The 24,947-nt window shown below is 44.5% G+C and overlaps 1 protein-coding gene across 2 annotated transcripts in view; it reads left to right on the top strand.

The window, feature by feature from the left end:
* Positions 1-24,947, top strand: part of PRKG1 (protein kinase cGMP-dependent 1) — a 528,936-nt gene that overhangs the window by 185,001 nt on the left and 318,988 nt on the right. For both annotated transcript variants that reach the window (XM_086616279.1, XM_086616278.1), the window contains exon 3: positions 23,807-23,920. In XM_086616279.1, coding sequence (XP_086472405.1) covers positions 23,807-23,920 — 114 coding nt within the window. The remainder of the gene's footprint in view (positions 1-23,806; positions 23,921-24,947) is intronic.

Here is a 24,947-nt window from a genome sequence, read left to right as displayed (position 1 = left end):
AAGCACTCTGAGCTCTGTTCATTGTGCCCTTCCTCTTCCTCAGGAAACAACTGGCCCTTCCAGCGCGAGGGGGTGAGACATTTAACCTCTTTGGCAAACTGGTGGGGACGAGTAAATGTGCTGCCTCGTGGTGAGACCAGGGTTGATAAAAGCTGCTGCTTCGCTTGCAGCGGAGGGTAAAATCAGTTTTGGAAGTAAGCAGAAGGTATCCCATGCACTGCTGAGTGTAGATACTCTGAAACGCTGTTTCAAGTGGCTGTTTGGGAAGATGACTCCATTTCATGTAATGCTTTCTAACAAATGCGTGGTCTGACTTAGCTGAGATTTGCAAGAAGTTTTGAATGAGGAGGGAGGGGGAAAAAAAAAAGCCTGAGTGGGAGTGTTTGCATCCGTGCTGGGGAGAAAAACCTGCAGCCTTTTAGCCTGCACAGAGGAGAACAAAAATATTTGGTGCTGGTGATCACCTAGCAGGGCTCCTGGGTTTTGCTTTGGAAATGACCCCAGGGAAGGGGCTTCTTTCCACGTGGGAGGCTTCCTGGGGAAATAAGGTGCATCGTTCTATATTTTATGAAATATGGGGCGAGTCTTTGGGCTGTGTTCTTAGAGTAAATGCTGTGATATTCCCAACAAGCATGCAGCGTCTTGGTGTGACACGAGGAAGCATTGAATGTGGCTGTATAGGAGTTAGGAAGTTTTTAGGCAGGAAGAAGTGTGAGGCCAAGCAGAGAAAAAGGATTAGAATTGCCATCCCTGTGGTGGTGCTGAAAGGGAACTGAATTGCCAACGTTTGGCATCAGCTGCTCACGCTTTGGGTTCCGCATATTGAAATAGGCGTGGGCATCACCATGAGTCGGCAACATGCGCTGGCAGCCCAGAATGCCAGCCATGTCCTGGGCTGCATCCACAGCAGCGTGGGCCACAGGTCAAGGAGGGGGTGGCATTCTGCTCCTCTGCTCTGCTCTCATGAGACCCCACCTGGAATACTGTGTTCAGCTCTGGAGTCCCCAGCACAAGAAGGCATGGAGCTACTGGAGCAGGTCCAGAGGAGGCCATGAAGATGATCCAAGGGCTGGAGCACCTCTGCTATGGAGACAGGCTGAGAGAGTTAGGGATGCTCAGCCTGGGGAAGAGAAGGCTCCAGGGAGACCTTTGAGCAGCCTTCCAGTCCCTAAAGGGGCTACAGGAAAGCTGGAGAGGGGCTTTGGACAAGGATGTGTGGTGACAGGACATGGGGCAATGGATTTAAACTGAAAGAGGGCAGATTTCAATTAGATCTAAGGAAGAAATTTTTTACACTGAGGGTGGTGAGGCACTGGGACAGGTTGCCCAGAGAAGTTGTGGCTGCCCCATCCCTGGCAGTGTTCAAGGCCAGGTTGGATGAGGCTTTGAGCAACCTGGTGTAGTGGAGGGTGTCCCTGCCCATGGCAGGGGGGTTGGAACTAGATGATCTTTGAGGTCCCTTCTGTCCCAAACCATTCCATGATTCCGTGATCTGCAGGCTGTCGCCCTGGGGTGTGGACATGAAAGCGTTTGCTGTGTGAAAATAAATCCCAACATACCAGGCGTGTTTCCCATCCTTTGGTCTGATTTTGTTGGCCTGTGCACTAGCCCTTGATAAGTTTGTAATGTTTGGCCCTTCTGCTCTTCACGTGCTAGTCATTTGAATAAGAAAGCTAAAACTTTCTTTTTGTGTGCTGAGGAAAACTTGCTTCATCTCGCCCCATAGCACGAAGCTGCTGACTGTGAGCTGCAAAATTGTTTGTAGGCAGATCATCAGATCTGTCTGCTTTGTTTTCTGGAATTGCATGCCCGGAGAGAGCAATATCAGATATTTTTTTTTTTTTCCCCCTCTTCCGCAGTCAAGAGACTGGCGACATAGTGCGGAAGGAAAATGGGACTTGCCAGTCTATATTACCTCCATCCGCTCATGTCAGCGCGCTGGTTCTTGCACCTCTCTGCTGTCTACAGACGGTAATAAATCATGTTTGACCGAGCCAACACGCTGATTTGCAAACACGAAGTAACATTAATAAAACTATGCATGTCAGATTTTTCAAGAGTAGACGTTGGATTAACCTGGAGTAGTGCAAATTGCAGCTGCGGTGGGTGAACTGGAGCTTTGCTACTTGAAAGTTCAGCGTATACTTTATGTGTGCAAAACTAATTAAAACTCAATTTGCTCGTGTTTTCCGAAGAGACTTCAAATACGTTTGACTGAGAAATCACATCCCCCTGTGTTAGAAGGTGGTTCCAATCATGCATTTTTCCCATTTGTCAACTTTTTCTTTTAAACAAGAGCTCGTACTGCAAAGCAATCTTTTTCTCTAGCAGTGATCACCCAGCAAGCCTCATAAGAATAAATAATTATTCTTACCTTGATATTTCAAGTGGATGGTACCCAATATTGTATAAAATGTCTCCATTTCATCCTCACAGCCTTTTTAGGTTGTCTTGTCTATGGAGGAGGGGGAACATGACCATGTTTGCACAACAGGAGCAGCCCCTATTAGTCTGATCTCCAACCCCTAGGATATCTATTCCCAGAAATGCTGTTACCTCATATCCTAAGCTTTTTTTTTCCCAAACTACAGTGTAGTTTTTATGTATGCATGTTTCTTCTCATTTCCTGGTGTGGTTCAGAAACCCTGACCCATCCTGGGAGCCGAGATACATCTCTGATAACTACAGGCTTTTCTGATGCGTGTTCTTCATGCAAGTGTGGGTTCAACAGTGCTGGGTTTCCTAAAGAAAAGTGAGAAGCAGGTCTGGTAAAAATAAGATGGAAAGAAGGATTTCAAAGTGCTTACAGCTGGCCTGGTATGTCTGCTGGAAAAAAGTCTGCTCTGTTGGGCTTTCCCAAGACACCAGACTAGCATGCTGGCCCTTCTTTTAAGTGTAAGTCTGCGGTAGTTCTAGTCTTATTTTGGAAAGAAGAGGCTGCACTTCACAAAAGCTGAGCTAGATGTGCCTGTGCTCTAATTCTATATGGAAAGTGTCTTTTTGGACTCACACGCAGCTCTTCCCTGAGCCTACCAAACACACAACTGAGCAATTTTACAACTTTCACGACTCCCTTCAGCAGCGTGTCTGTCTTTGCTGCTGTAGGAGCAAATGCCATATACTGTAAATATGCAGGTCTGTGAGAGGAGGGGAAGGAGAACGGAATACTTAGTTTAGATTAAGCCGTGGTTTCTTGCCTCAGACCAACCTCCTTGATTGTGCATCCAAAGCAGCGTGGGCAGCAGGTCCAGGGAGGGGATTCTGCCCCCCTGCTCTGTTCTCGTGAGACCCCCCCTGCAGTGCTGCGTTCAGCTCTGGGGTCCCCAGCACAAGAAGGACATGGAGCTGCTGGAGCAGGGCCAGAGGAGGCCACGAAGGTGATCCAAGGGCTGGAGCACCTCTGCTATGGAGACAGGTTGAGACAGTTGGGGCTGTTCAGCCTGGAGAAGAGAAGGTGCTGGGGTGACCTTACTGCAGCCTGCCAGTACTTAAAGGGTATACATGAAAGCTGGAGAGGGGCTTTGGACAAGGGTGTGTAGTGGACATGGGGCAATGACTTTAAACTGAAAGAGGGGAGATTTCAATGGGATCTAAGGAAGAAATTCTTCCCTCTGAGGGTGGTGAGGCACTGGCACAGGTTGCCCAGAGAAGTTGTGGCTGCCCCATCCCTGGCAGTGTTCAAGGCCAGGTTGGATGAGGCTTTGAGCAACCTGGTGTAGTGGAGGGTGTCCCTGCCCATGGCAGGGGGGTTGGAACCTGATGATCTTTGAGTTCCCTTCTGTCCCAAACCATTTGATTATGAAGATTCTATGACATTTGATCGTCTAAACAAGTAGCTCCCGGATGATAAATTCACCTTTTCTCCTCTCAGAATAATGACTGTATTTTACATATTTAATTTCTCTCACTTTCTTCTTGTTACTCTTTGAATCAAATGACCTCCTAAAGTTCATAGCACAGGTATTATTTCCAAATTACTAACTCCTTAATATTCTCAAGAACAACTCCCCCGTTCCCTTTCTCAGGTGTCAGCTGCCGTCTGGAACGAGGCATCCGTGCGTGGCCTTCAGAGAAACACAGCTCTGTATTTTAGCTGATTTTTTTCATCCCCATAATCCTTGTGCTGGCAGTGAGACCGCCTGAGCTGCAGCAAGGAACTGCAGATGGTCCTTTCTGCTTGGCAGAGCCTTCGTTTTTCTTCAAGTTGTATGCAAACCATTTGTGCTCGTTGCTCTCTCTTTTGATTCTTCTGTAGTGTTTTCATATCCCCTTGGATAAAAAGTGGGGAGAATTTGTATCCCCTTGGAGAAAGCAGGGACAGGATTGAATTTAGCTGAGAGAAAGGAAAAAAGCGTAGCCTGAAACATCTCACTTTGCCAAAGCATCCTCACTTTGCTTTTTATCATCTGGTTTTAAGCACAGGCAAGGCAGAACAACTCTGTTTAATCCAACTTATGTCTTGCATCCTTTCCCTGTTGCTCTTGATTTTTTGTTTTGATTTTTTTTTTTTGGAGATGTGCTTGTATACTGCAGAAGGAAACAGCTCATGTCAGCTGAAAAGCTCTGGATAGCCGTGGAGATTTGAGACCTGTGCTTGTTTGTGGTATGAACGGAGAGTGGACTGGGGAAACGGTGCTGGGCAATAAAAGAGCAAAATCTGTTAAACAAATGGAGGTCATTATCACAGAATCCCAGAATGTCAGGGATTGGAAGGGACCTCAAAGGATTATTTAATCCAATCCCTCTGCCGGAGCAGGACCACCCAGATCAGATCACACAAGAACACGTCCAGGTGGGTTTGGAATATCTCCAGAGAAGGAGACATTATTAGAGACGTGTCTTCCACAAGTTTATTTTGAATCCCGAATTCTTCAGGCATGTGAGGGTCTCTGAGGAGTCTGTGGTTTGGTTGCTACTGACAGTTTTTTTTTGTATTCTTGGTTCTGTTCTTGATTCTTCTGAATGACTTATGACACGCTTGACGTTTTGGATAAAATTTGTGCTGAGACAGTGATGCTATCTTCCCCTCTCTCCCAAGCAGAAAAAAGCTATAGACTGTCCTTCCTTCACCCATAGGGTGCTTTTGAGGTTGTAAATCAGAGTTGGGAGTCTTGTCAGTGCGAAGTAGACTAAATAACAGGCTAAAAGAACTAAATAACAGGCATTGATCTCCCAGTGAGGCTGCAGTACAGAAACTGCAGGTCTCCTCACTGTACATCACTCTCCCTGTTTACAGAGCTGAGAGGTGCTCAGGCTGATAGCAAAAAAGCCCCTCTGCCATCTCGATTTAGAAGAGCAACGAAACTAGTGAAGGGTTTGGAGAACTTGTCCTACGAGGAGCGGCTGAGGGAGCTGGGACTGGTCAGTCTGGAGAAGAGGAGGCTCAGGGGGGACCTTCTCACTCTCTACAATTTCCTGAAAGGAAGTTGTAGGGAGATGGGGGTCGGTCTCTTCTCTCACATTGTGAATGACAAGACGAGAGGGAATGGCCTCAAGTTACACCAGGGGAAATTTAGGTTGGATATCAGGAAGAATTTCTTTCCGGAGAGGGTTGTGTGGTATTGGAACAGGCTGCCCAGGGAGGTGGTGGAGTCCCCATCCCTGGAGGTGTTTAAAAACCGTGTGGATTTGGTGTTGAGCAACATGGTTTAGGGACAGTGCAGGGTGAACGATTGGACTTTATGATCTTGAGGGTCTCTTCCAACCAAATGATTCTATGATTTGCTCCAGTAGGGTGTTTCCCCGTGTTGCCTTCCCAAGGATAGCCTTTCTCTTGGCTGCAGCTCTCTCCTCCTGCTAACCTTGCTCTGTTCGGTGAATCAGATGGTTTTGTTTTCAGCAGATGTTCCTGCCGCAGATCAGTGGAGAGTCTCTAGATCATTTCACTCCTTTCTCTAAAGCGATTGAACGCCAGCTGGAGGTGCAGCGAGGGTGTTCTCACCTGCCAAGATTTAAAACAGCTCCATTCATTCCCATATTCACCCATCCTCCTGGGAGAGAAGCTTTATGCATAAAGCTTGGAGAGCAGCGTTCCTGTTGTACGTGCCTCTCCTGGAAGCTGACGCTGATGTGGCATAAGGAGAAGTCCCACTGCGGTACCTGCTTGATCATCTGCTTGATAGGAGCCCGCTGTGATGCCAGCACGGTGCACCCTGGCAGATGGAAACAGATGAGTTGGTGGCGTTAACCACCTGATCTCCTCGTCTCAAGGGTCTTGGTGTAGAGCTTGACTTGGAGAAGGCTGAGCATGTATCTGGTGATCCAGAAGGGCTGACAACCAGCCAAGACCCAAGTGTGTTGGTCAACTGGTTTCCCAGTTTAGAGGCTTAAAGCGACTAATGAAGGTTCTTCAGTTTGTTCTGATGGTGGTTGGGAATCTAGCAGTGCCCTTCTTGGTGGAGAATTATTTTTGTGAAATGGAAGAGGGTTTGTTTTTAGAAGAAATTATTCACTTTTTGCTTTTGGTTGGAACGGGAGAAGAGTAAAATATTGAAGTGTCTGTTTTATCACTAACACTTTGCTGTGAAACGCAGCAGTAAGTTTAGTTGATCAGGTCTTCAAAAACTTGTGTCTGGGTAGGTAATGAAAACACCAAAACACTACTGGTTCTCTGTGACTCCAACCTGAGCTCATTGCAAATGTCAACTGAAAACAGCGATTTACTCGAGACCTTTTCCTGCTTCATCCGAGTCACTCAACTGAGAACTTTGCTTGTTGGCTTGGGCTGTGATCCAAACTTTCCTTCCAGCTGCAAGCCCATGAAGGCAGCCACAGTTCAGTCTCATCCCAGGTATTTATTTACCAGTAAAACAGGGAAAATGGGGCAGAGAGGAGTTGTGGCACCCAGAGCGCTGTATGGTAAGGTGGCACGTTTCCGAACAGAGTAACGGTGGAAATGCCAAGAATGCTTACTCTTTTTTTCCCTTCAAATGTGCACCTTTAATTATTAGTAGTAATAATATAATTGTACAGCTCTTTTATCTCATCTTCTTTCTGTAGGTGGAGGAGGAAAATAAGATTGTGGGATGCTTTAGGTCGGAAGGGACCTCAGGAGGTCTCAAGTGCAGCTTCCTGCTCAAGCAAACTCTGGGGTCAGACCAGGCTGCTTGGGGCTTTATCCAGTCCGGTTCTAAAAATCTCCAAGGATGGAGCCTGCACAAGCATCACATGCTCAGGCCAGTGTCCTTCATGTTTCTTGCCACCAGTGGCCACCAAGCAGGTAGAGACCTGTGAAGCCAAATAGCCCAGGCTGGCTCCAGTCTCCCTTCTTAGCCAAGCAGTATGCGCTGGGAGGATGAAAAAAGTCTTCATCTCCAGCTGTCCCTCAGGTGGATTATCCATATGGTTCTCTGTTAACGTCCGTGGTAAGGAGTTGGGAGAGGCAGTGAAGCAGCACGTGCCACATCACTAATGGTGCGGTGCACGTTAAAAGCATTATAGCATCGTAGCACTATCCCTGGAAGTGTTCAAGGCCAGGCTGGATGAAGCATTGGGCAACCTGGTCTAGTGGAAGGTGTCCCTGCCCATGGCAGTTGGGTTGGAACTAGATGATCTTTGAGGTCCCTTCCAACCCAGACCATTCTATGATTCTATTAATCCAGCTAAAATGGAGCTAATGAAACACCACGCTGCTGTGGTATTGCTTGAACCAAGGAAAGACTCTCCTGGTTATTGCAGGATCTCTAGCTTGAAACTCGGTTCAGGTCTTGAGTATTTTTGGACTGGTTCACGCTCAGTCTTCTGCTGACTGTAGGGGACAAGTACATACCTTCTCTGTGTGGTACAGGCCTCTGTCCTCTGATCTGTGTCTTTATTTGGGCTCAGGGGTTTGGATGCTTTCCATCCTTCATCTCCCTCTTCCTTAAGCCAGAAAACTTGTAATTTGAGGACAATCTCTGTTTTCCTGACTTTGAGGTCAGAATTGACCATGGCATGTATGTTGTCTGGCAGATGTCAAGGTACTTTTGAGCCCAATGGGCCTTTTCACTTGCTCCCTGGGGCATGTTTTAGCCCCACAAAGTATCTTCCAAGGATGTGGCCAGTATCAGAGGCTGAAAGAACTACTCATCCGTGACTTCCCATGACCAGTTTTTTCTTTGCAAAGTGAGATTTCCATTTGGAGCTACAGGTGCTTGGCAGCCAACTGGATTCTGTGTTCTAAACAGCGTTCAGTCTGGTGTTACACGTGGTAGTGTGCGTGGGTATACATATGTATAATAGATTGTAAATTTTTATCAATTTTAGTCTTTTTTTTATTTTAATGGATTTCCAACTTCTGTATGAAGTGCCTGTCTCATTTATTTTTTTTTAAATGTATCTATTCCTTTTTATCGTTGCCTTTCAAGCACATGATTATCCTGGGTAAAAAAAAAAAGGAGAAAAGGGACTGATGTCATTGCTGTTCAAAGGGATCTCAACCTCTGGTTTTGTTCTCTTGTGTTTAATAAGAGATTGCAGTGATTGCATGTCCCACTATCACTCATCACATCACAAAACCAAGTCTGGTTTTCATTTTAATTAAAAGAATAAATTAAAATGGGTCACTTGAAGTGTTTTATATGTTGATAGCTTCAACCTTTTTTTTTTTTGGCTAATGTTTTGAAATACTTCCAAAATATTTTGAAAAGCCAGGAAATGAAAGCAAGAGCTCTAAAGAGCAAGGGAAGAGGATTGTAACTAGAAAATAAATTTGGACAGGATAATCTAGCAGCTGTTGAGGGCAGGTGAACAAAATATGTTTTTTCTCAGTGTATTCAGCAGCAGACATCCCAGTGTTCTAAGGGAGATGAAGTTAACTAAGTGTCTTGGAAGGCCTGAGGAAAGAAACTAAATCAGGGTATCTCAGCATTTGGAATAACGTCAGTAACAAAAGCGTTGTTATGGAAACCCCGAAGATGAGTGTAAAGTTTGTTGCTTTGGTTTTTGGAGAACTAACTCTGAGCAGTTTGGAGACAGGCATGAACCAGAGATGCTGGTACCACCAGGAGTGGACCCAGCCTCGGTGTCAGTGCTCTCCATCCATCTCCTTCACCCAACTGCCATGTTATGGACCTGCCTTCTCAATTTGTCCCTTCTGTAAATCAAAAAAACCCTAATTTCTTCCTATTTTGAAAGGTGATGTGTCATTTATCAAAGAGTTTCGAAATACAGCTGGAGCCTGTTCACACTTCCCACCCTAACTCCAGGTTGCCTGAGGGGCTGCTGTGGCCCATTTACTGAAGACTCTGCGCACAGCTTGAAGAAACAAGGTCTTGTATGGAAATATTCCAGCGTGGTTTTATCCAGAGGGATCTCTGAGTACCCTGATGTGAAAGCACCAGTACCCGAGGGCAAGCTGGTTCACAAAGTGTTCTCACACCGTTTGGATTTGCTGCCAGCCAGGGTAAAACTACTCACAGGCTGTGTTTATTCTTCAAGTACAATCTGGTTCCTGCAAACCTCCCATCACAGCAGAGTCCTGTACATGATATCCATCAGTGTACTGGTGGGTCGTGCTTACGAGAGGCTTTGAGTACTAAAAAGGGGCAGTTTGCACTGGTGGCATTGAGGCAAATGTTGGGGCTTGTTGGAGTGGATTGCGTCCTTCCACAAAATCATCTACTCGGGGGTGGAAAAGCAATTTGTGCTTGAGGTTATAGAATCATAGAATGGGTTGGGTTGGAAGGGACCTCAAAGATCATCTAGTTCCAACCCCCCTGCCATGGGCAGGGACACCCTGCACTACACCAGGTTGCCCAAAGCCTCATCCAACCTGGCCTTGAACCCTTCCAGGGATGGGGCAGCCACAACTTCTCTGGGCAACCTGTGCCAGTGCCTTATCACCGTCAATGTAAAAAAATGTCTTTGTTACGTTGAGGTTGTTGGATTTGTTTGCTTTTGAGGTTGAAATGTATTATTTATCGAGGTAAGACTGAGTTAAATCAGAAAAGCAAACCCAGTGTTCCCCAAAAAGTATTCATGTTTTTCAATATTTTGTCTAGGATAAATATGAAACGCATCTATTTTTTGATCCCTTTTTCCTAAATAGGTTTCAAAAACAATGGGGTAACTGGTGTGTGGATGAACTGCTGACATTCTGTGCCTACGCCTTCTCTTGAATTTCACCTTAACTCTTTGAGTTTCTGAAAAATCAGAAACTCAAGCTGAGCAATCCCCCAGCATGTGAATCACAATTAAAGTTTTTCTTGGCACGCTCCGCCATCCACTAGAAAACCGAGAAAGTGTGGAATTAGCAGCTACAACCTCTCTTAGGTTGAAGTTGCTTCTGTGTGGGTGCCCTGTAGGTTGAAGTTGCTTCTGTGTGGGTGCCCTGCAGCAGGTACCGATGGGTACAGTGAAGGGCTGGTGAAGAACTCTGGTGTTTAAGGGAGGAACTGTGTTTTATAGATGTATTTATGTATTAATGTATACCCTAAATATCCCAAACTGCTTCAGACATTTGCTTGTTGTTAGTTTTTAACCCTTCAGCTGATCCTTTGGGTAATAAGGCTTCTGTAGGGTTTCTGTAGTTGTGGAAGGAACGTGGTTTATTCTTGCCATGGGTACATGAATAGTCTACCACGTTGGATCCTACTCGGGCAGCTGCTCCATCTGCATCCCAGTCCATCGTTTTCGGAGCATCTTCAGTGAATCAGGCAGACTCGTTAATTTTTCAGGAGGCTCTCTGATTGAGGGAGAGAAACTAGAATCAGTGCAGTGTAGACAAGAAATTTGTGCTGGTCTTTAATGGTGCTGTCCCAGACAAAAGCGTCTGGTGAGGAGTTCTGGCCAAGGGAAGAGGTTTATGCCTTGCGAGGCACCTGCGTGACTCCATACTTTGTTAGTGCTTCTCTGTAGTGTAACTAATCTGTCCCAGACAACATCTCCTGTCTGTGCTAACTGGCTTCCTTTTTCTTCCTTAGTGGTGTGTTTTTTTTTCTTTATTATTTTAAGCACCTGAGTAATCTTCAGGAATGCTGTACAGAAGCCAAAATTTGATGTAATTGTCTTTTTTCATGTTCTCTATTTGCTCAATAGCTAAATGTCTCCTTGAGTCCTTGTTGGCCAACTCACACCCTATTTTAAGAAGTTTCTCTAGCAGCTTTTTTCACCATCTCATGGATTTTAAGAAGGTTTTACAGCCTCATTGCAAACAAACTCATTTTATGGTGTTTGCCAGTGCAAGTTGCAAAATCCTTCATGCGCATCTTTAGGCTGAAACAAACCTTAGATCAGAAGGAATTTATGGAGTCACAGAATAAATGAGGTTGGAAGGGACTTCTGGAGGTCACCTATCCATCCCCCTGAACATATGTGTTAGAGTTGTAAGGATCTTGGAATTTAAACTTGGAAAAAGAGGGATATATATCTTTGTGTGTGTATATATATATTTTTAGTGTTTTATATGGTGTTTGAGGATGTGCATCTCCACTTGGCACTGAGTCCTCTAGGTCCTTCCATTAACAAAATGCTTGTAATAATAAAAATCACACTGACAACTAAAAACCCTGAGGTTTACATCCTCCCAGACAGAACCTACCTGGCTGGAAGTGGAAGATCCCCATTTCACTTGTGAAGGTCACAAGAGAAAATAGTTGAGAATGAACATCTCTGCACTGGCCAAGTATTTTTCCTGGGATAATTCATTAGCAAACCAGACTAAGGATTTGCTGCTCCTCTCACGGGGGGGTGTTAGCAGTGTGCTTCACAAGAGGTTTGTCGCATGGTGATGTCAGAGGAGGTTTAACCATAACCCTGAGATGTACTGGAACTAAATCCAAAGTGTTAAACCAGCATCAGTCCATCCCGTTTACATCTCTGAAGGTGAGGTCTTGCTTCAGGCCACTGGTTTGTTCCATCAGGCAGTCTCCAGCATGATTTCTCTGTCCAACAACCTTGTCTTTGACGGGCTGACCTTTGGGACAGCATTGATTACTTCCCAAGCCCTCTTCCACCAACCAAGCCAACTGGTCTTTACTTGGTTTCTTTTCCCTCTGCCCTGCCACGCTTTTGTGTCTCTTGTTGCTCTGCACACCTATTCCCCACTCTGCAGGGTACACCTCGTGCTCTTTAGGCTTTGCTTCACTCTCCTACCTTCTGCTCTCTGGGTTTTAATTTACCTTTAGAGCCCAGAGGAAGTTTCTTTATCCTTTTTTCAGATACTCTCAATCCTCCAAGCTCTTCTCTGCCCCTAGGCTGCCGTTACAGATTTTGACAATCACCTCCTTTACTTTCGTTCTCTGTTTTTCAAAATGTTTCTGCAGACAGGATAAAAACTTGGATGCAGATGTGCCCTTATCTCCAGTAATCCTTCCTCTGGAGTAAATCTCCATTTAAGTCCAAGAAGTGTTGCTGTTATTCACTGCTTCGGGCTGCTGAAATTCACAGTTTCAAACCCAGTTTCAAAACCATTTTTTTGAAAGCAAATGTTAAACAGTCATAGCATGTCATGTTTTGGAAGGCACAACAAAACTCCTCCGATGTTGCTAGCAGGTCCCAACCAGCGAGGTGGGGCACCATAGAATCATGGAATGGTTTGGGTTGGAAGGGACTTTCAAGGTCATCTAGTTCCAACTCCCCTGCATGGACAGGGACACCTTCCACTGCACCAGGTTGCTCAAAGCCTCATCCAACCTGGCCTTGAACACTGCCAGGGATGGGGCAGCCACAACTTCTCTGGGCAACCTGTTCCAGTGCCTCACCACCCTCAGTGTAAAAAATTTCGTCCTTAGATCTAATCTAAATCTCCCCTCTTTCAGTTTAAAGCCATTGCCCCTTGTCCTGTCACTACACACCCTTGTCCAAAGCCCCTCTCCATCTTTCTTGTAGCCCCTTTAGGTACTGGAAGGTTGCAATAAGATCACCCCGGAGCCTTCTCTTCTCCAGGCTGAACAGCCTCGACTCTCCCAGCCTGTTTCCATAGCGGAGGTGCTCCAGCCCTCAGATCATCTGCATGACCTCTGGACCCGCTCCAACAGCTCCATGTCCTTCTTGTGTTGGGGACCCCAGAGCTGAACACAGCACTGCAGGGGGTGTTTCATGAGAGCAGAGTAGAGGGGCAGAATCCCCTCCCTCGACCTGCTGCCCACGCTGCTCTGGATGCAGCCCAGGACACGGTTGGCTTTCTGGGCTGCCAGCACACATTGCTGGCTCATGTTGAGCTTGTCATCAACCAGCACTCCCAAGTCCTTCTCCTCAGGGCTGCTCTCCATCCTTTCTCCACCTAACATGGGTTGGTAGGCACTTAATAGTTTTTGGACATCTCTTGCGGGCGATTTTGGCATGTGTTTCTGCTGCTGTTCCTGTCTGTCCCATCTGCTTAACTCTGTTAAATAAACCTTGGCACTGGAAATCCCTCCAAGCAAGGTTATCAGGACTGGGAGCCCAGCGGCTCTGTCCTCTCCACTGCCCCAGAGCAGCTGGCCATGTGCCATCTGGGGGGGGACGCTGTCCCAGTGGTCCATCAGATTCAAACTGTCTTTCCCAGAAGGTTTTATAGGAGGTGAAGTAAGTTCATTCACCTGGCAAAGGTTTCCTGGAGCATCTGAAGGGACTTGTAGTTTCACCAGTTACACCAGCAGTTTGAAAGTCATAACTCTTCATGTCTTGCTTTGTTTACCTTCCTCTTGTTAGATTTTTATCCAACAAGCAAAAAAAGAGAGAAAAGCTTATTTTAGGGCTTCTTGTAAGTATGTTACAGGTGCGAATCTGCAGTGTTATTCATCTCAAGACTGCCCAGGTGCTCAGCATCCTCAAGCCCTGCTTTTGGTTCCCCATCATTTGCAAAACTTTAAAAGAGTTGAGCTTTAAACTTCCACCACAGATGCCAGCTTAAGATGAAGTCCTTCTGGAAAACGTTGTCAGAAGTTTAGTCTTTTCCAGGGAGGCATCTAAAGAAAAATAATATTTTTCTTCATATTCAAGACACTCTTGCAACAACTTGCAACGTTGCTTTCTGTTGGAACATGGCTTAAAATTTGGTAAATTGTGCATTATTTGTGTTTTGATTTTTTTTTTTCCCCCTCCTTATTACAGTTGTTCTGTCCAAGCTTACCCAAATTTGGATAAGGGATAAACGTATCAGGGCTAGTCACATGCAAATGCTCGGAGAAGCAGCGGGCTCAGGAGCATCCCTTCGGCTTTAACTCCTAGTTTCCTTACTTCCACCCCACCTGAAGGTTTATTACTTCCTTTGCATGGCTTATATTAGTGAGTAACTCAGGGAATTCTGAATAATGAAGCAGGCTGTTGTCAGAAAACCCTGGAGAAAATAAGTTTTCCAGAGATGGAGACTTTGGCTAGCAGGGAAAGCCAAAGCCGTGCTTAAAGCTGCCAGCGACTTTCCGGGACAACACGTTTCTGTTTTGCATCTGCCGTAGGTGAGTGACAGTGAAAAGTTTGAATTTAATGAAAGTTCCTCATTTTCCGAGCTGAAACTCTAGATTTGCCAACATACTGAATATTTGAAAGCTGTATTTAAAGTTGGTGGAGTTGAGCTTCCAGAATACAAAGTGTATATGATAAGTATTGTTAAAATAGATTAAATTTAACTCAAAATTGAGTCTTTCCTATTGGATACTCCGAAATGAGTGATTCTGACCTTAGTACCCTTGTTGCTGCGTGATGGGGCTTCATCTGAGGCCCATTTTTTAAAAATACATTTGATATAGTTCAGAAAAATCTACAGATTCATAGTGGTATATCCTAAAGAAAACTAATTATGAATAATTATCATTCTGTCTTCAGAGCAGAGCTTGAATAGCATCCAAGCAATCTGCAGTCCAAGTGTGAAACAGCATGGGTGAAATAAAATATTGAACAATCATTCATGAATTCTGTGCTGAATCCCCCTCCCACCCCTCCTGTCCTTTTGGAGTTGCGTGATGAAATCTGTATCCTAATCAACATATGAGCTCACGCTGATCCCAGCTTTATTTTCCTAGTTTCTGCAGTATAAAGTGTTTTTATTTGTAAACCTTGCATGGAAGCATAATGGATAATTAGTGTCCTCCTGGGAGAACCTGCCTTCCTTTTTTTCCTAAGAGTCTGGGATCTGAAAAGGGATGGATAATGGGAATAATGATAGAATCAATGACCCGTATCCGTGTCTCAAAGGCATTGCTAGGATATACAGTTGAAAGTAAAGAATTTGGCCTTGCAGACGTCTTTTTTTTTTTTTTATACCTAGGAGGAGAAATAAAGAAATGCAAGCTGGAAATGTCATTGTCCCAGTCCTGGCATTAAAGGCTTTACTGGATGACAGAAGAAAGTATATGTTCTTGAAACCTCCCGCTGTATAGAAACGCCCTTTGGATTCTGAGAGATCCTCTTAGATATTCCCGTGTCTTGAAAATTAAGAATCTAAGAGCCTGGTTCAGGCTTTTGTGAGTCCTGGAAGACTTGGACTTGAAATAGCAAGTGGCTTTTCCACCCGTGCCTCTAAGCTGGGAGGAGAAGAGCAGAGCTGGTAATGCTCCGCAAGAATTTTCCCCGGTGTATAAATGACACGGAGGCTGATAAATTCCTCAAGTCAGCTTAATCTGTTTTGTTCTGCACCCGGAAAGAGAAAATGACCATTTAATTATTGGGAAGAAAAAAAATTATCCTACTAATTGAGAGAGTCCCGTTAGAGCAATTTAGTTTATATTTCGATTTATTTGAGGAACACGGATGCGGTTGAGCCAAATATGTTATTTAATGTTTAATTGGATGGGCTCAGAGTGACAAAGCACTGACTGTCATCAAAACAAAACCAGCCTTTACTGGTGTAAACAGGACGAGCACATGCAGGTTTTGCAAAACTGATCCTGCTTCATTCATATATGCTTCAATCATCTATATTTTTACTTTTTTGTGCTTAAAATGACCCGCTTTTAACTTTGCATCCTGGGGAGGTTATCCAATAACTTGTAAGAGCAACAGCTTGTAAGAAAATTCTTGTAAGAGCATTTTCTGTGTGTAGACCATTTCCCAGGAACTATTTCCATAAGTTTCTTGAAACACAGCCTCGAAATGTGAACCGTGCCTGATCACACCCGCGGTTTTATTTTCACTGCGCTGCCCAAGTGCAGGGTGGTGATGCTCCAGTTCTACTGGGGGGGCTGCATACTGTGGGGCTGGGGAAGGAGAAAAGCTGGGAGCAATTCAATGTCGGCCTGTTTAGGAAGGGCTTTAAGGAAAAAAAAAACAAAACCCAAAACATGGATTTACTTATAATATTGTTAATATTTGTCATGATGAAACGTAATACTCTACAGCCACCGCAGTTAAGACAGAGAGTGGCTTGGGCACAACCCCATGAATAATGCAAACCATTATCAGTCTGTGTTTAGAAACAGACTAAAATATTAACAGATCTTAATCGGACTGGCTCTGATGTCAACTGGCCACTTAGCAATTAAAGTTTAATTGCTCCGCAATTAAATTTGCTACTACAATATCATTAGCACGCAGGGTTTAATTTGCAAAAGCGTGGCTCGGGCCAAGAGTCCCAGGGCTCAGGGAAGGGTGTGCAGGGGCCGGGGCAGCGACGGAAGCTGTTTCTGTGGCTCCAGGCTGCTCATGTGTTGCTGATTCCTCTTGGATTTCACGGGAAAAGCTTCATTTCCCAAAGTCTTAGTGCGTCTCGCTGAAATTTTGCAAACTGGTTCCTATTTTCAAGCTGTCTTGAGTTCCAACCAAAAGCCACGTGTATAAAATGGCAAAACTGGCTGTTTGAGAGCTTTCCCAGAGTTGCCCTCAGCAGTGGGGTGCAAGATCACAGAATCACAGAATGGTTTGTGTTGGAAGGGACCTAGAACCATTCTTCCCTGACCAGGGAAGATCGTCTAGTTCCAACCCCCCTGCCATGGGCATGAACACCTTCCACTACACCAGGTTGCCCAAAGCCTCATCCAACCTGGCCTTGAACACTGCCAGGGATGGGGCAGCCACAGCTTCTCTGGGCAACCTGTGCCAGTGCCTCACCACCCTCAGAGCGAAAAATTTCTTCCTTAGATCTGATCTAAATCTGCCCTCTTTCAGTTTAAAGCCATTGCCCCGTGTCCTGTCGCTACACGCCCTTGTCAAAAGTCCCTCTCCAGCTTTCTTGTAGCCCCTTTAGGTACTGGAAGGCTGCTATAAGATCACTCCAGAGCCTTGTCTTCTCCAGGCTGAACAGCTCCAACTCTCTCAGCCTGTCTTTGTAGGAGAGGTGCTCCAGCCCTCGGATCATCTTTGCGGCCTCCTCTGCTCCAACAGCTCCATGTCCTTCTTGTGTTGGGGACTCCAGAGCTGAACGCAGTATTCCAGGTGAGGTCTCAGCGCAGAGCAGAGGAGCGGAATCCCCTCCCTCAACCTGCTGCCCACGCTGCTTTGGATGCAGCCCAGGACACAGTTGGCTTTCTGGGCTGCCAGCGCACATTACTGGCTCATTTTGAGCTTCTCATCCACCACCAGCACTCCCAAGTCCTTTTCCGTTGTGCTGCTGTCAATCCCTTTTCCGCCCAGCCTGTCCTTGTGCTTGGGATTGCCCTGACCCACATGCAAGACCTTGCACTTGGCCTTGTTGAGCTTCATGAGGTTCTCACAGGCCCACCTCTCCAGCCTGTCCAGGTCCCTCTGGATGGCATCCCTTCCCTCCCGCATGTCCACACCACCACACAACTTGGTGTCATCATCCTGGTGATTTGAGGCTGCTGGTTTTATAACACACTCTCTTTTTGTCAAAATGATTTTTCGGTCGTACCAACCCGAACTTGTAGCTGCATGGCAGGAACACCGTGCTTACTACAGGGCTTCTCTTCCTCTTTGGCAGGAGTTGCAGCTGTTGATGGGTGCACTTGAGCACGAGTAATAGTGCCAACAGCGCGTCCCACGAACACGTCAGGAGGCTGCAGGAATGGATGAACTTAGCTGCGTGCTCTGCAAATGATTGCTGATTTACAAGCTGCTAAGAAAAGTTAGAAGCTCTGGATATCAAGTGAAAAAACGGATGGGGAAGAGAGCAGAGCATTGAGATTTTCCGTCTAGGTGAATGGTGTTTATGTGAGAATCTGTGCAAAGGAGTGAGGATAAAGGTTTAGCTCTTACAGGCCAGGAGGGTAGCTGGGGAAAAAAAATCAACGAGGGTAAAAGAGGAAGGTTGCTTGAGTCTAAGGAATGAGGGTAGAAAATTTCCAGCATAAAAATTTAGTTTTGCCAAAGGTAGGACGTGATTCAAATAACAGAGCCTGGAAAAAAAAATATCAAAGAGCTTCTTGTATAATTGAGACGTCTGAGTTTCTGCCAAACGCAAAATATTTTGGGTTATGTGTGGTTAAACTGATTTCTGGCAGCTCTTTCTGCTGGGAGCGGGCTGGTGGCTTCTGGAGGTGTCGTTCTCTTCTGTATCCTCACGCTGGTCACCTTCTTGTGTCCCTTGTGAGAAAGCCAAAGGGATGGCACCCTTTGAGCTAGAGAATTGATTCCTCTGTTCCTTCAATCCTTGCCTTGCTGAAAGCCGGCGTTGAGAAGGCCGACGTGACATGGCAGAGGCTCATTTCACTGCTGACCAGGACCATTAATGAAGTGACTCATCAGTCAGATGACATCGGGGCGTATTTTGTCCGTGGGGGAATGGAGAGGAATAGGGACTTGAGAGAAATCCAAAGTAGAGCCACCAAAATACAGTCTTTACTCTTGGTAGTTCTTCCGTGCTAGCGAAGACACAGAGATTTTTATTTGATTTTATGCTCCGTCTATATAATTTGCGTTGACCTCCGTCAATATGGAATAGTTTCTTAACGGCTGACAGAAAAACGTGTGTTTTGGATGGAAGCTAAAGCTCCCCCAAATCAGCTCAGCTGTAAATTAAACATCAATGTCAGATTCCAAAATGCTCAATATTTCGGCAGAAGCGCAGCGTTTTCCAATCTTCTCGCCTTGAGTAAAGCATCACTCGCGTTATTTAGTGGTTGCTTTACGGAGAAGTCGCAGGAAGTTGGAAATTCATCTCCATTAATTGATCAATTTTGTATTGCGTTTCTTTTTGGTTTCTTTATCTGGTCGATCCATCAAAGAAAGCAATTTATTTTCTGCGCTGCGTCGGCTGCCGTCTCGGAAAAGGAAATGGGTGAAATTCCTTCTGTTTATAGACCCTTTATTTCCACGAGAGGTGAGTGTGGCTCACGGTCTGGGGAGTTTATTCTTAGGTGCTTAATGTTCCAGATTGCTTAATTACACAACAGGAGAAAGGGAGACTTTCTCCAGTACAATAAATTCATTATTAAGTAATTAAACAGCTCATTTATGACTGCAGGAGAAGCAGCCGACCCGTATCTCTTCTCTTGCTGTAGTGTCAAAGATGGAATACCTTCACCTTTCAATTCCAGCCTTCCTCAGGATACCATCCTCTTCAGTCTTTCTCTTACGGAGTCAGAAAAACATCTGTTTCCTCCTACAGCTGAGTTGGTCTGATGAAGTCTCTCACGGACTGTTTTGTGGCTTGGTAGAAGCTGTCCAAGGAGGACCAGGGAGCTGCTCGGCTCCGGCATCGGAAGCTCTGCAGAGCTCTGGAAGAGGAGAGAAGGAGCAGCAGAGGTGGGCTCGGAGCCATAAAACACCATCAGCCTTGTAACTGGAGGTGGTGGACCAAGGTGAAGGTTGCTCATGTGGCTTCTTGTGCTCTGACCACCTCTTGTACCAGTTGGTTCATTCTTAAAGGTCTCTTGGAGACTGTGTTCCTGGGAACGAGCCTTCGGAGAACGCTGTGGGTCTAGAGGAGGAGATTCATCTGTGCTTTGCAGGAACAGAGGTTGCTTTTTTTCAAAACGATGTAATTGTCACATTCCTGTGTTTCTTCTGATTGTTTCTAGTAGAAACAGGAGAGATTTTATAGTAGGTATTTCAGCTGCACATAGTAACTTTCGACTCAAATTTGCAAAATGGGAGACAGGTGCTGGAATCAAAACTCCATTTCATTAGCAGAACTGGTAGAAAACACTTTTATAAAACTGCATATGAAATTCATATTCATTAGCTTTCAAAAAAAGAAAATTTTAGGGTTTTTTTTTGACATACAAGGCCTGAGCATCATGTCACGTTAGCTTCTGGAAGCATCAGTTTTGTAGCAACAAATGCACCCACGGTCCTGTGGGTCTTGTCCACAATTTATGCTTCAAACAGCTTTATTAGGAATAAAACTAGTTTGAATATAAATGTTAAATGAGCATTTAAATAATTATTCTTTTTTTCTGTTTATAAACAAAATGCTTTTAAATTGCTAAGCAGTTAAGAGTAGTTGTTGGTAACCACCTCCGAATTTGAGCAGTTCTCATATGGAAAATCCATACTGAATTCATCAAAACAGATTCTCGTTGTCTTCTCTGACTAATATCCAAACCCTACACTATCTTGGGTCATAAGAAATTTTAACTTTTAATTTTGTACTGGGGGAGATGGTTGATGCAGTAAAAGGGTCGTGATGACTGCAGTAAAAATCATCTGTGGGATATTGGGCTTTCCATCTCAAAGTCCTTTGCCATAATCAGGCAGGAATTTGTCATCAAGGTCCAGCAGTGAGAGCCCAATTTCCTCCACGTGAAAACCAGGTTGGAAATTGATGGGAGCTGAGCTGATATTTCTGTGTGCTCCTCCAGTGAGTTCTTTCCAACCCCAAGGCGGTCCTTGCCAGCATCACCACTCCCTCGTGGGGGTTTTCCCTCTCTTCTTCCTCCTAATCCTTGGAGAGCATCTGTGGATGATGAAGCATTGACATGTAATCATGCATGATCCCGAGTGAACCACAGAATTTTTTAATACAGCTGAGAGATGCTTCCCCCTCAAAAGAAACCCAAAATAAGTACAGAGCCGTAAGAATCAGAAGCCAGCTTCTTATTTTTAATTCTTTATAAGAAAAATAAATGGGATGTGGGAACATATGTAGCTTTCTTAGGAAGATGGATGATCAGCATGGATTGCTTTGGGAAGCAACAGATGACATCTTGAGCAGTGGGACAGATCTCAAACCGCTTTTGAATAATATGATCTATATGTGCCTTACTGCTCAGATCTGGCTGTGTCTCTCTTTTTTTTTCTTTTTTTTTTTTTTCCTGGAGCCAGTTACGACTTCATGAGCTAAAAGTGAGGTAAACTCATTCCCCTCGTGGATATTTGTTGTGGAGCTTTTTGCAGAAATAGCCCCATTTCCGCTCTGCTGAAGCTCAGTTCTATTAAAAAAAAAAAAAAAAAGGATTTTTCAAAATCATTTAGGAGTCGCTGAAGTGTGTGAGGCACCATTAAAGGTTGTTTTTGCTCCTTCTTGAGATAAATGTCTGTCTTGGTGCTTCATATTAGTTTGATACTTAATATGAAGAGATGAATCAAACGTTTATAAACAACCATGATGAAAATAAATTGGCTTTTAAAGGGAAGTTAGCCTATGGGAGGGATGGATTGGGGTCTGTTTGAAGCTAACAGTAAATCAGCAACCTCAGAAATTAATTCTTAGGGTTATTTATTAGCCCCAAAATATTACAATGCATATTTTAGTATTTCTGTGGTCGCTTTACTGTGTGAATATAGGTGAGTATGTTCTTGGCAGACCTTTAGTAGGTGCTAACTGTGCAGTATCATTGGCTACTACTAATCCTCGATGGGATGGATGCCCCATCCTTACACTTTCTTTGCCTTTACGTGTCACCATCCTATATATTTCTCCCTGCCGCGACGGGAGCTGTGGAACTGGGCCCAGCACGGCTGCCAGCCCGCTCTAACTGGCCAAGACGTGGCATTTTCTCTTCCTGGTGTGCAAGAGTATGTCTGTGTATATCTCCGTGTACTTCTGGAAGTCATCAATCGTATTTGCTGCTTTACTAGTGATAATTTGAGAGACTTGCTGTTAATATTGAAATAAATACTTGCTTTCTGGTGGTAATTTAATAGCAGCTATATGTTTACGTAGATACACACACACACATGCTTGTTTATTAGTAGTAGCTTGTAATAAAGATGTTTTAATAAACAAAACTCCCCCAAACTCTCTGTGCTTCTGTAGTACAGAATACACCACTGCAATCTTTACACACTCACAGGGCAGGTAACCTCTTGGCCATGACATCTATCAAACAGTAACTTTTAGTTTCATAAATAACAAGATTTTTTTCTACATTTAATTTTTTAAAATCCTCAATAGATCTTGATCTGTTAGACCAAACAGTGTAAGACCACTCTCTGCCAAAATACTTTGTACCCTTCAAAGTTTGCCCTGCCTTAATACAGTACCTTCTGTACAAAGTTACTCTTTGTTCTTTATTCTGCTACGGGAAATAGATGAAGTTTTCTTCTCAATCTGAATTACCTTATTAAGTGTCCAGGAGGAATCATAGAATCATAGAATGGTTAGGGCTGGAAGGGACCTTCAAAGGTCATCTAGTCCAACCCCCCTGCAAGGAACAGGGATATCTCCAACTAGATCAGGTTGCTCAGGGCCTCGTCCAACCTGGCCTTGAACGTCTCCAGGGATGGAGCATCCACCACCTCTCTGGGCAACCTGTTCCAGTGTTCTACAACTCTCATGGTAAAAATTTTATATATTGTATAATGTATATAGTGTCTAAACTTACTTTGGAGTCTTCGAAGTTTGCTTTTTCTTGTTGGCAGAACGATTTGGTAGAACAGCACGGGTGGGCTGGAGCCCTTCGTGCTTTGTGGGCCATCGTGGGTGTAGTGGTGTAGATTTACGTGTGGATGCGTAGCGCTGACGGGACTGCATTTTAGAACGTATATATTATGTAGGTGAAGCTTCTGTTTATGATAGTGGTTTTGCTGGAATCTCCTGGATTCCTTCTGCAGGAGGTCGGGTTCTATAATCTCTTATGAAATTAATTGGAATTATCTATTTGTGCAAGCGTTTGAGACCCAGTTTGGTATCATACTAACGTGGATAGACATCAGGCACGTAAGAACCAGTAAGTGCTGACTTCCCCTCTTGCACGAGGTGGTGGAACCATAGAATCATCTGGTTGGAAGAGACCCTCAAAATCATCGAGTCCAACCATTTACCCTGCATTGTCAAGGTCCCTAAACCCTATTGCTCAAGACCAAATCTACATGGTTTTTAAACATCTCCAGGGATGGCGACTCCACCACCTCCCTGGGCAGCCTGTTCCATCTTCAGTTCCTTCCCTTCTCCTGGCTCTTGGTCCTCAGATGGCCTGTGAAATGCCCAGATTGGCCCTGAGCTGCTTTTTCCATTCGACCTTTGCTTTTAAATCCCCCTCCCATTTCTCCTCTCGGCACGGTATTGGTGAGCAGGTACAGCAGCCTTGCTCTCCTAAGATGGAACGTTCAAAAAGGAAAGGTAGGCTGAGATGGGAATTAAAGAATGGCCACGGGTCAAAGTAATTTTCCTTCTGATAATAGCCGTGTTATTCATGGATGAGTGTTCTCGGGGATTAGTTTCTCAGGGGAAATGAGCGAAATGACTCGGTGGTTTTTCATGTGTGGTGTTAGAGACCTAAATCTTTTCCTTTTTTTAACACAAAAACGGGAGAAAATTTCACCTGAAAATGTAATATATGAAACAAAGTTCGCAGCGAGCTTAGTGTACCAGTCATGTTTCCTGACCGTGCAGATACTCCACTAAGAGAACTCGAGTGTTGAAAGCTTGTACATGCAACAGTTGTTTTTAACCTTTTTCTGAGTTTTTGTGCTCTCTTTCATAGTACAGTTAGTTGGCTTTCAAGTTGCAGCACACTGGTGCTTTTATTCCCAGTATAATCAAATATTTTTAAAACTTAAGCCTGAAATAACTTAATTTCCCTTTTAAAGTGAGGTATTTTTTTCTTTTTTTTTCCTCTTTTTCTCACAGATGGGAAGGTTGAAGTGACAAAAGAAGGCGTGAAGCTGTGCACCATGGGACCCGGCAAGGTTTTTGGGGAGCTAGCCATCCTCTACAACTGCACCCGAACAGCGACTGTCAAAAGTAAGGTCATTTTTGAGCTTCGGTGTGGAATGACTTGGGATTTCATTGGGAAGTAGGGTTCTTCTCACCTCTGCTTCGGAGTTGTATCTAACAGGCTGTTAGATATTCCTCTTAATTAATGAATTAAACTCTTTATGGCATGGATTTTGATCTTGAATGTAGCCATTACGAGCAGGAAGAGGTGCTTCACTGGATTCTTCTGCTCAGGTTTGTTCACGTAGGGAACCTCTTGCGTTAACGCAGCGCGGCTGGTGTGACTTTATGCAGAGGAGCCTGTGGCTAATACCGTAGATTTCTATAAGATTCCTGCTGAATCTCATGATACCTGTGCAACAGAAGAGCATATCTGATCTTTGTAACTGTAAGTCTTCAAGGGAAACTCTGTAAGTGAAGCTTATGTGGGTTTTTTTTTCCAAGATGAGTCATTGTTTTCCCCCTAAACTGACTAAACAAAATCGGGTTAAAAACCCTGGATGGCACTGATCTCCTGCTCTAAGACTTTGATGTTTCTCCTGTAATCTGTTCTTTTTTCAATCAGTGTTCTGGGCAAAAGCCTGAGTTGCACGATGGGTAGAGGAAAAATCATATTGCTGTGTACAACATAAATATATTTTCATTTAAATTCAGATTAATAGTTGAGATTTGGGATATGTGATATCACAGTCCTCCTTGATCTGGAGGATAAGAGTTTATGGGGACATCTTAAGCAGAGAGATTTTATAGGAGGTGATAAATAGTTCTGTGGTTTAAAGAGGCTGTAGGGGAGAAGTTAGAAGGGTACAGATGGGATAGAATAATATGAAGACAAACAAGTGGTACCAAAGTAATGAGGCGTGTGAGTCCCTGTTCAGAAGACGACCTTTTAGAAATACCTAATTCTGCTTCAAAAAGAGAGAGAAAGAGAACAAATGGGCAGAAAAGACAAAACAGGAAAAGATGACTAGATTTTTTTTGTGAAGAACGTTCTGTTCTCCGTAATCCTAAAGAGCTTGATTGATGCACTCTATTTTCACCTGCAGAAATCTTC

The sequence above is a fragment of the Tauraco erythrolophus genome, chromosome 9, assembly GCF_009769465.1.
Source record: "Tauraco erythrolophus isolate bTauEry1 chromosome 9, bTauEry1.pri, whole genome shotgun sequence".
NCBI classification, from domain to species: domain Eukaryota; kingdom Metazoa; phylum Chordata; class Aves; order Musophagiformes; family Musophagidae; genus Tauraco; species Tauraco erythrolophus.
The sequence above is the reverse complement of the archived record's forward strand: the minus strand, read 5'-3'. Positions and strand labels throughout refer to the sequence as shown.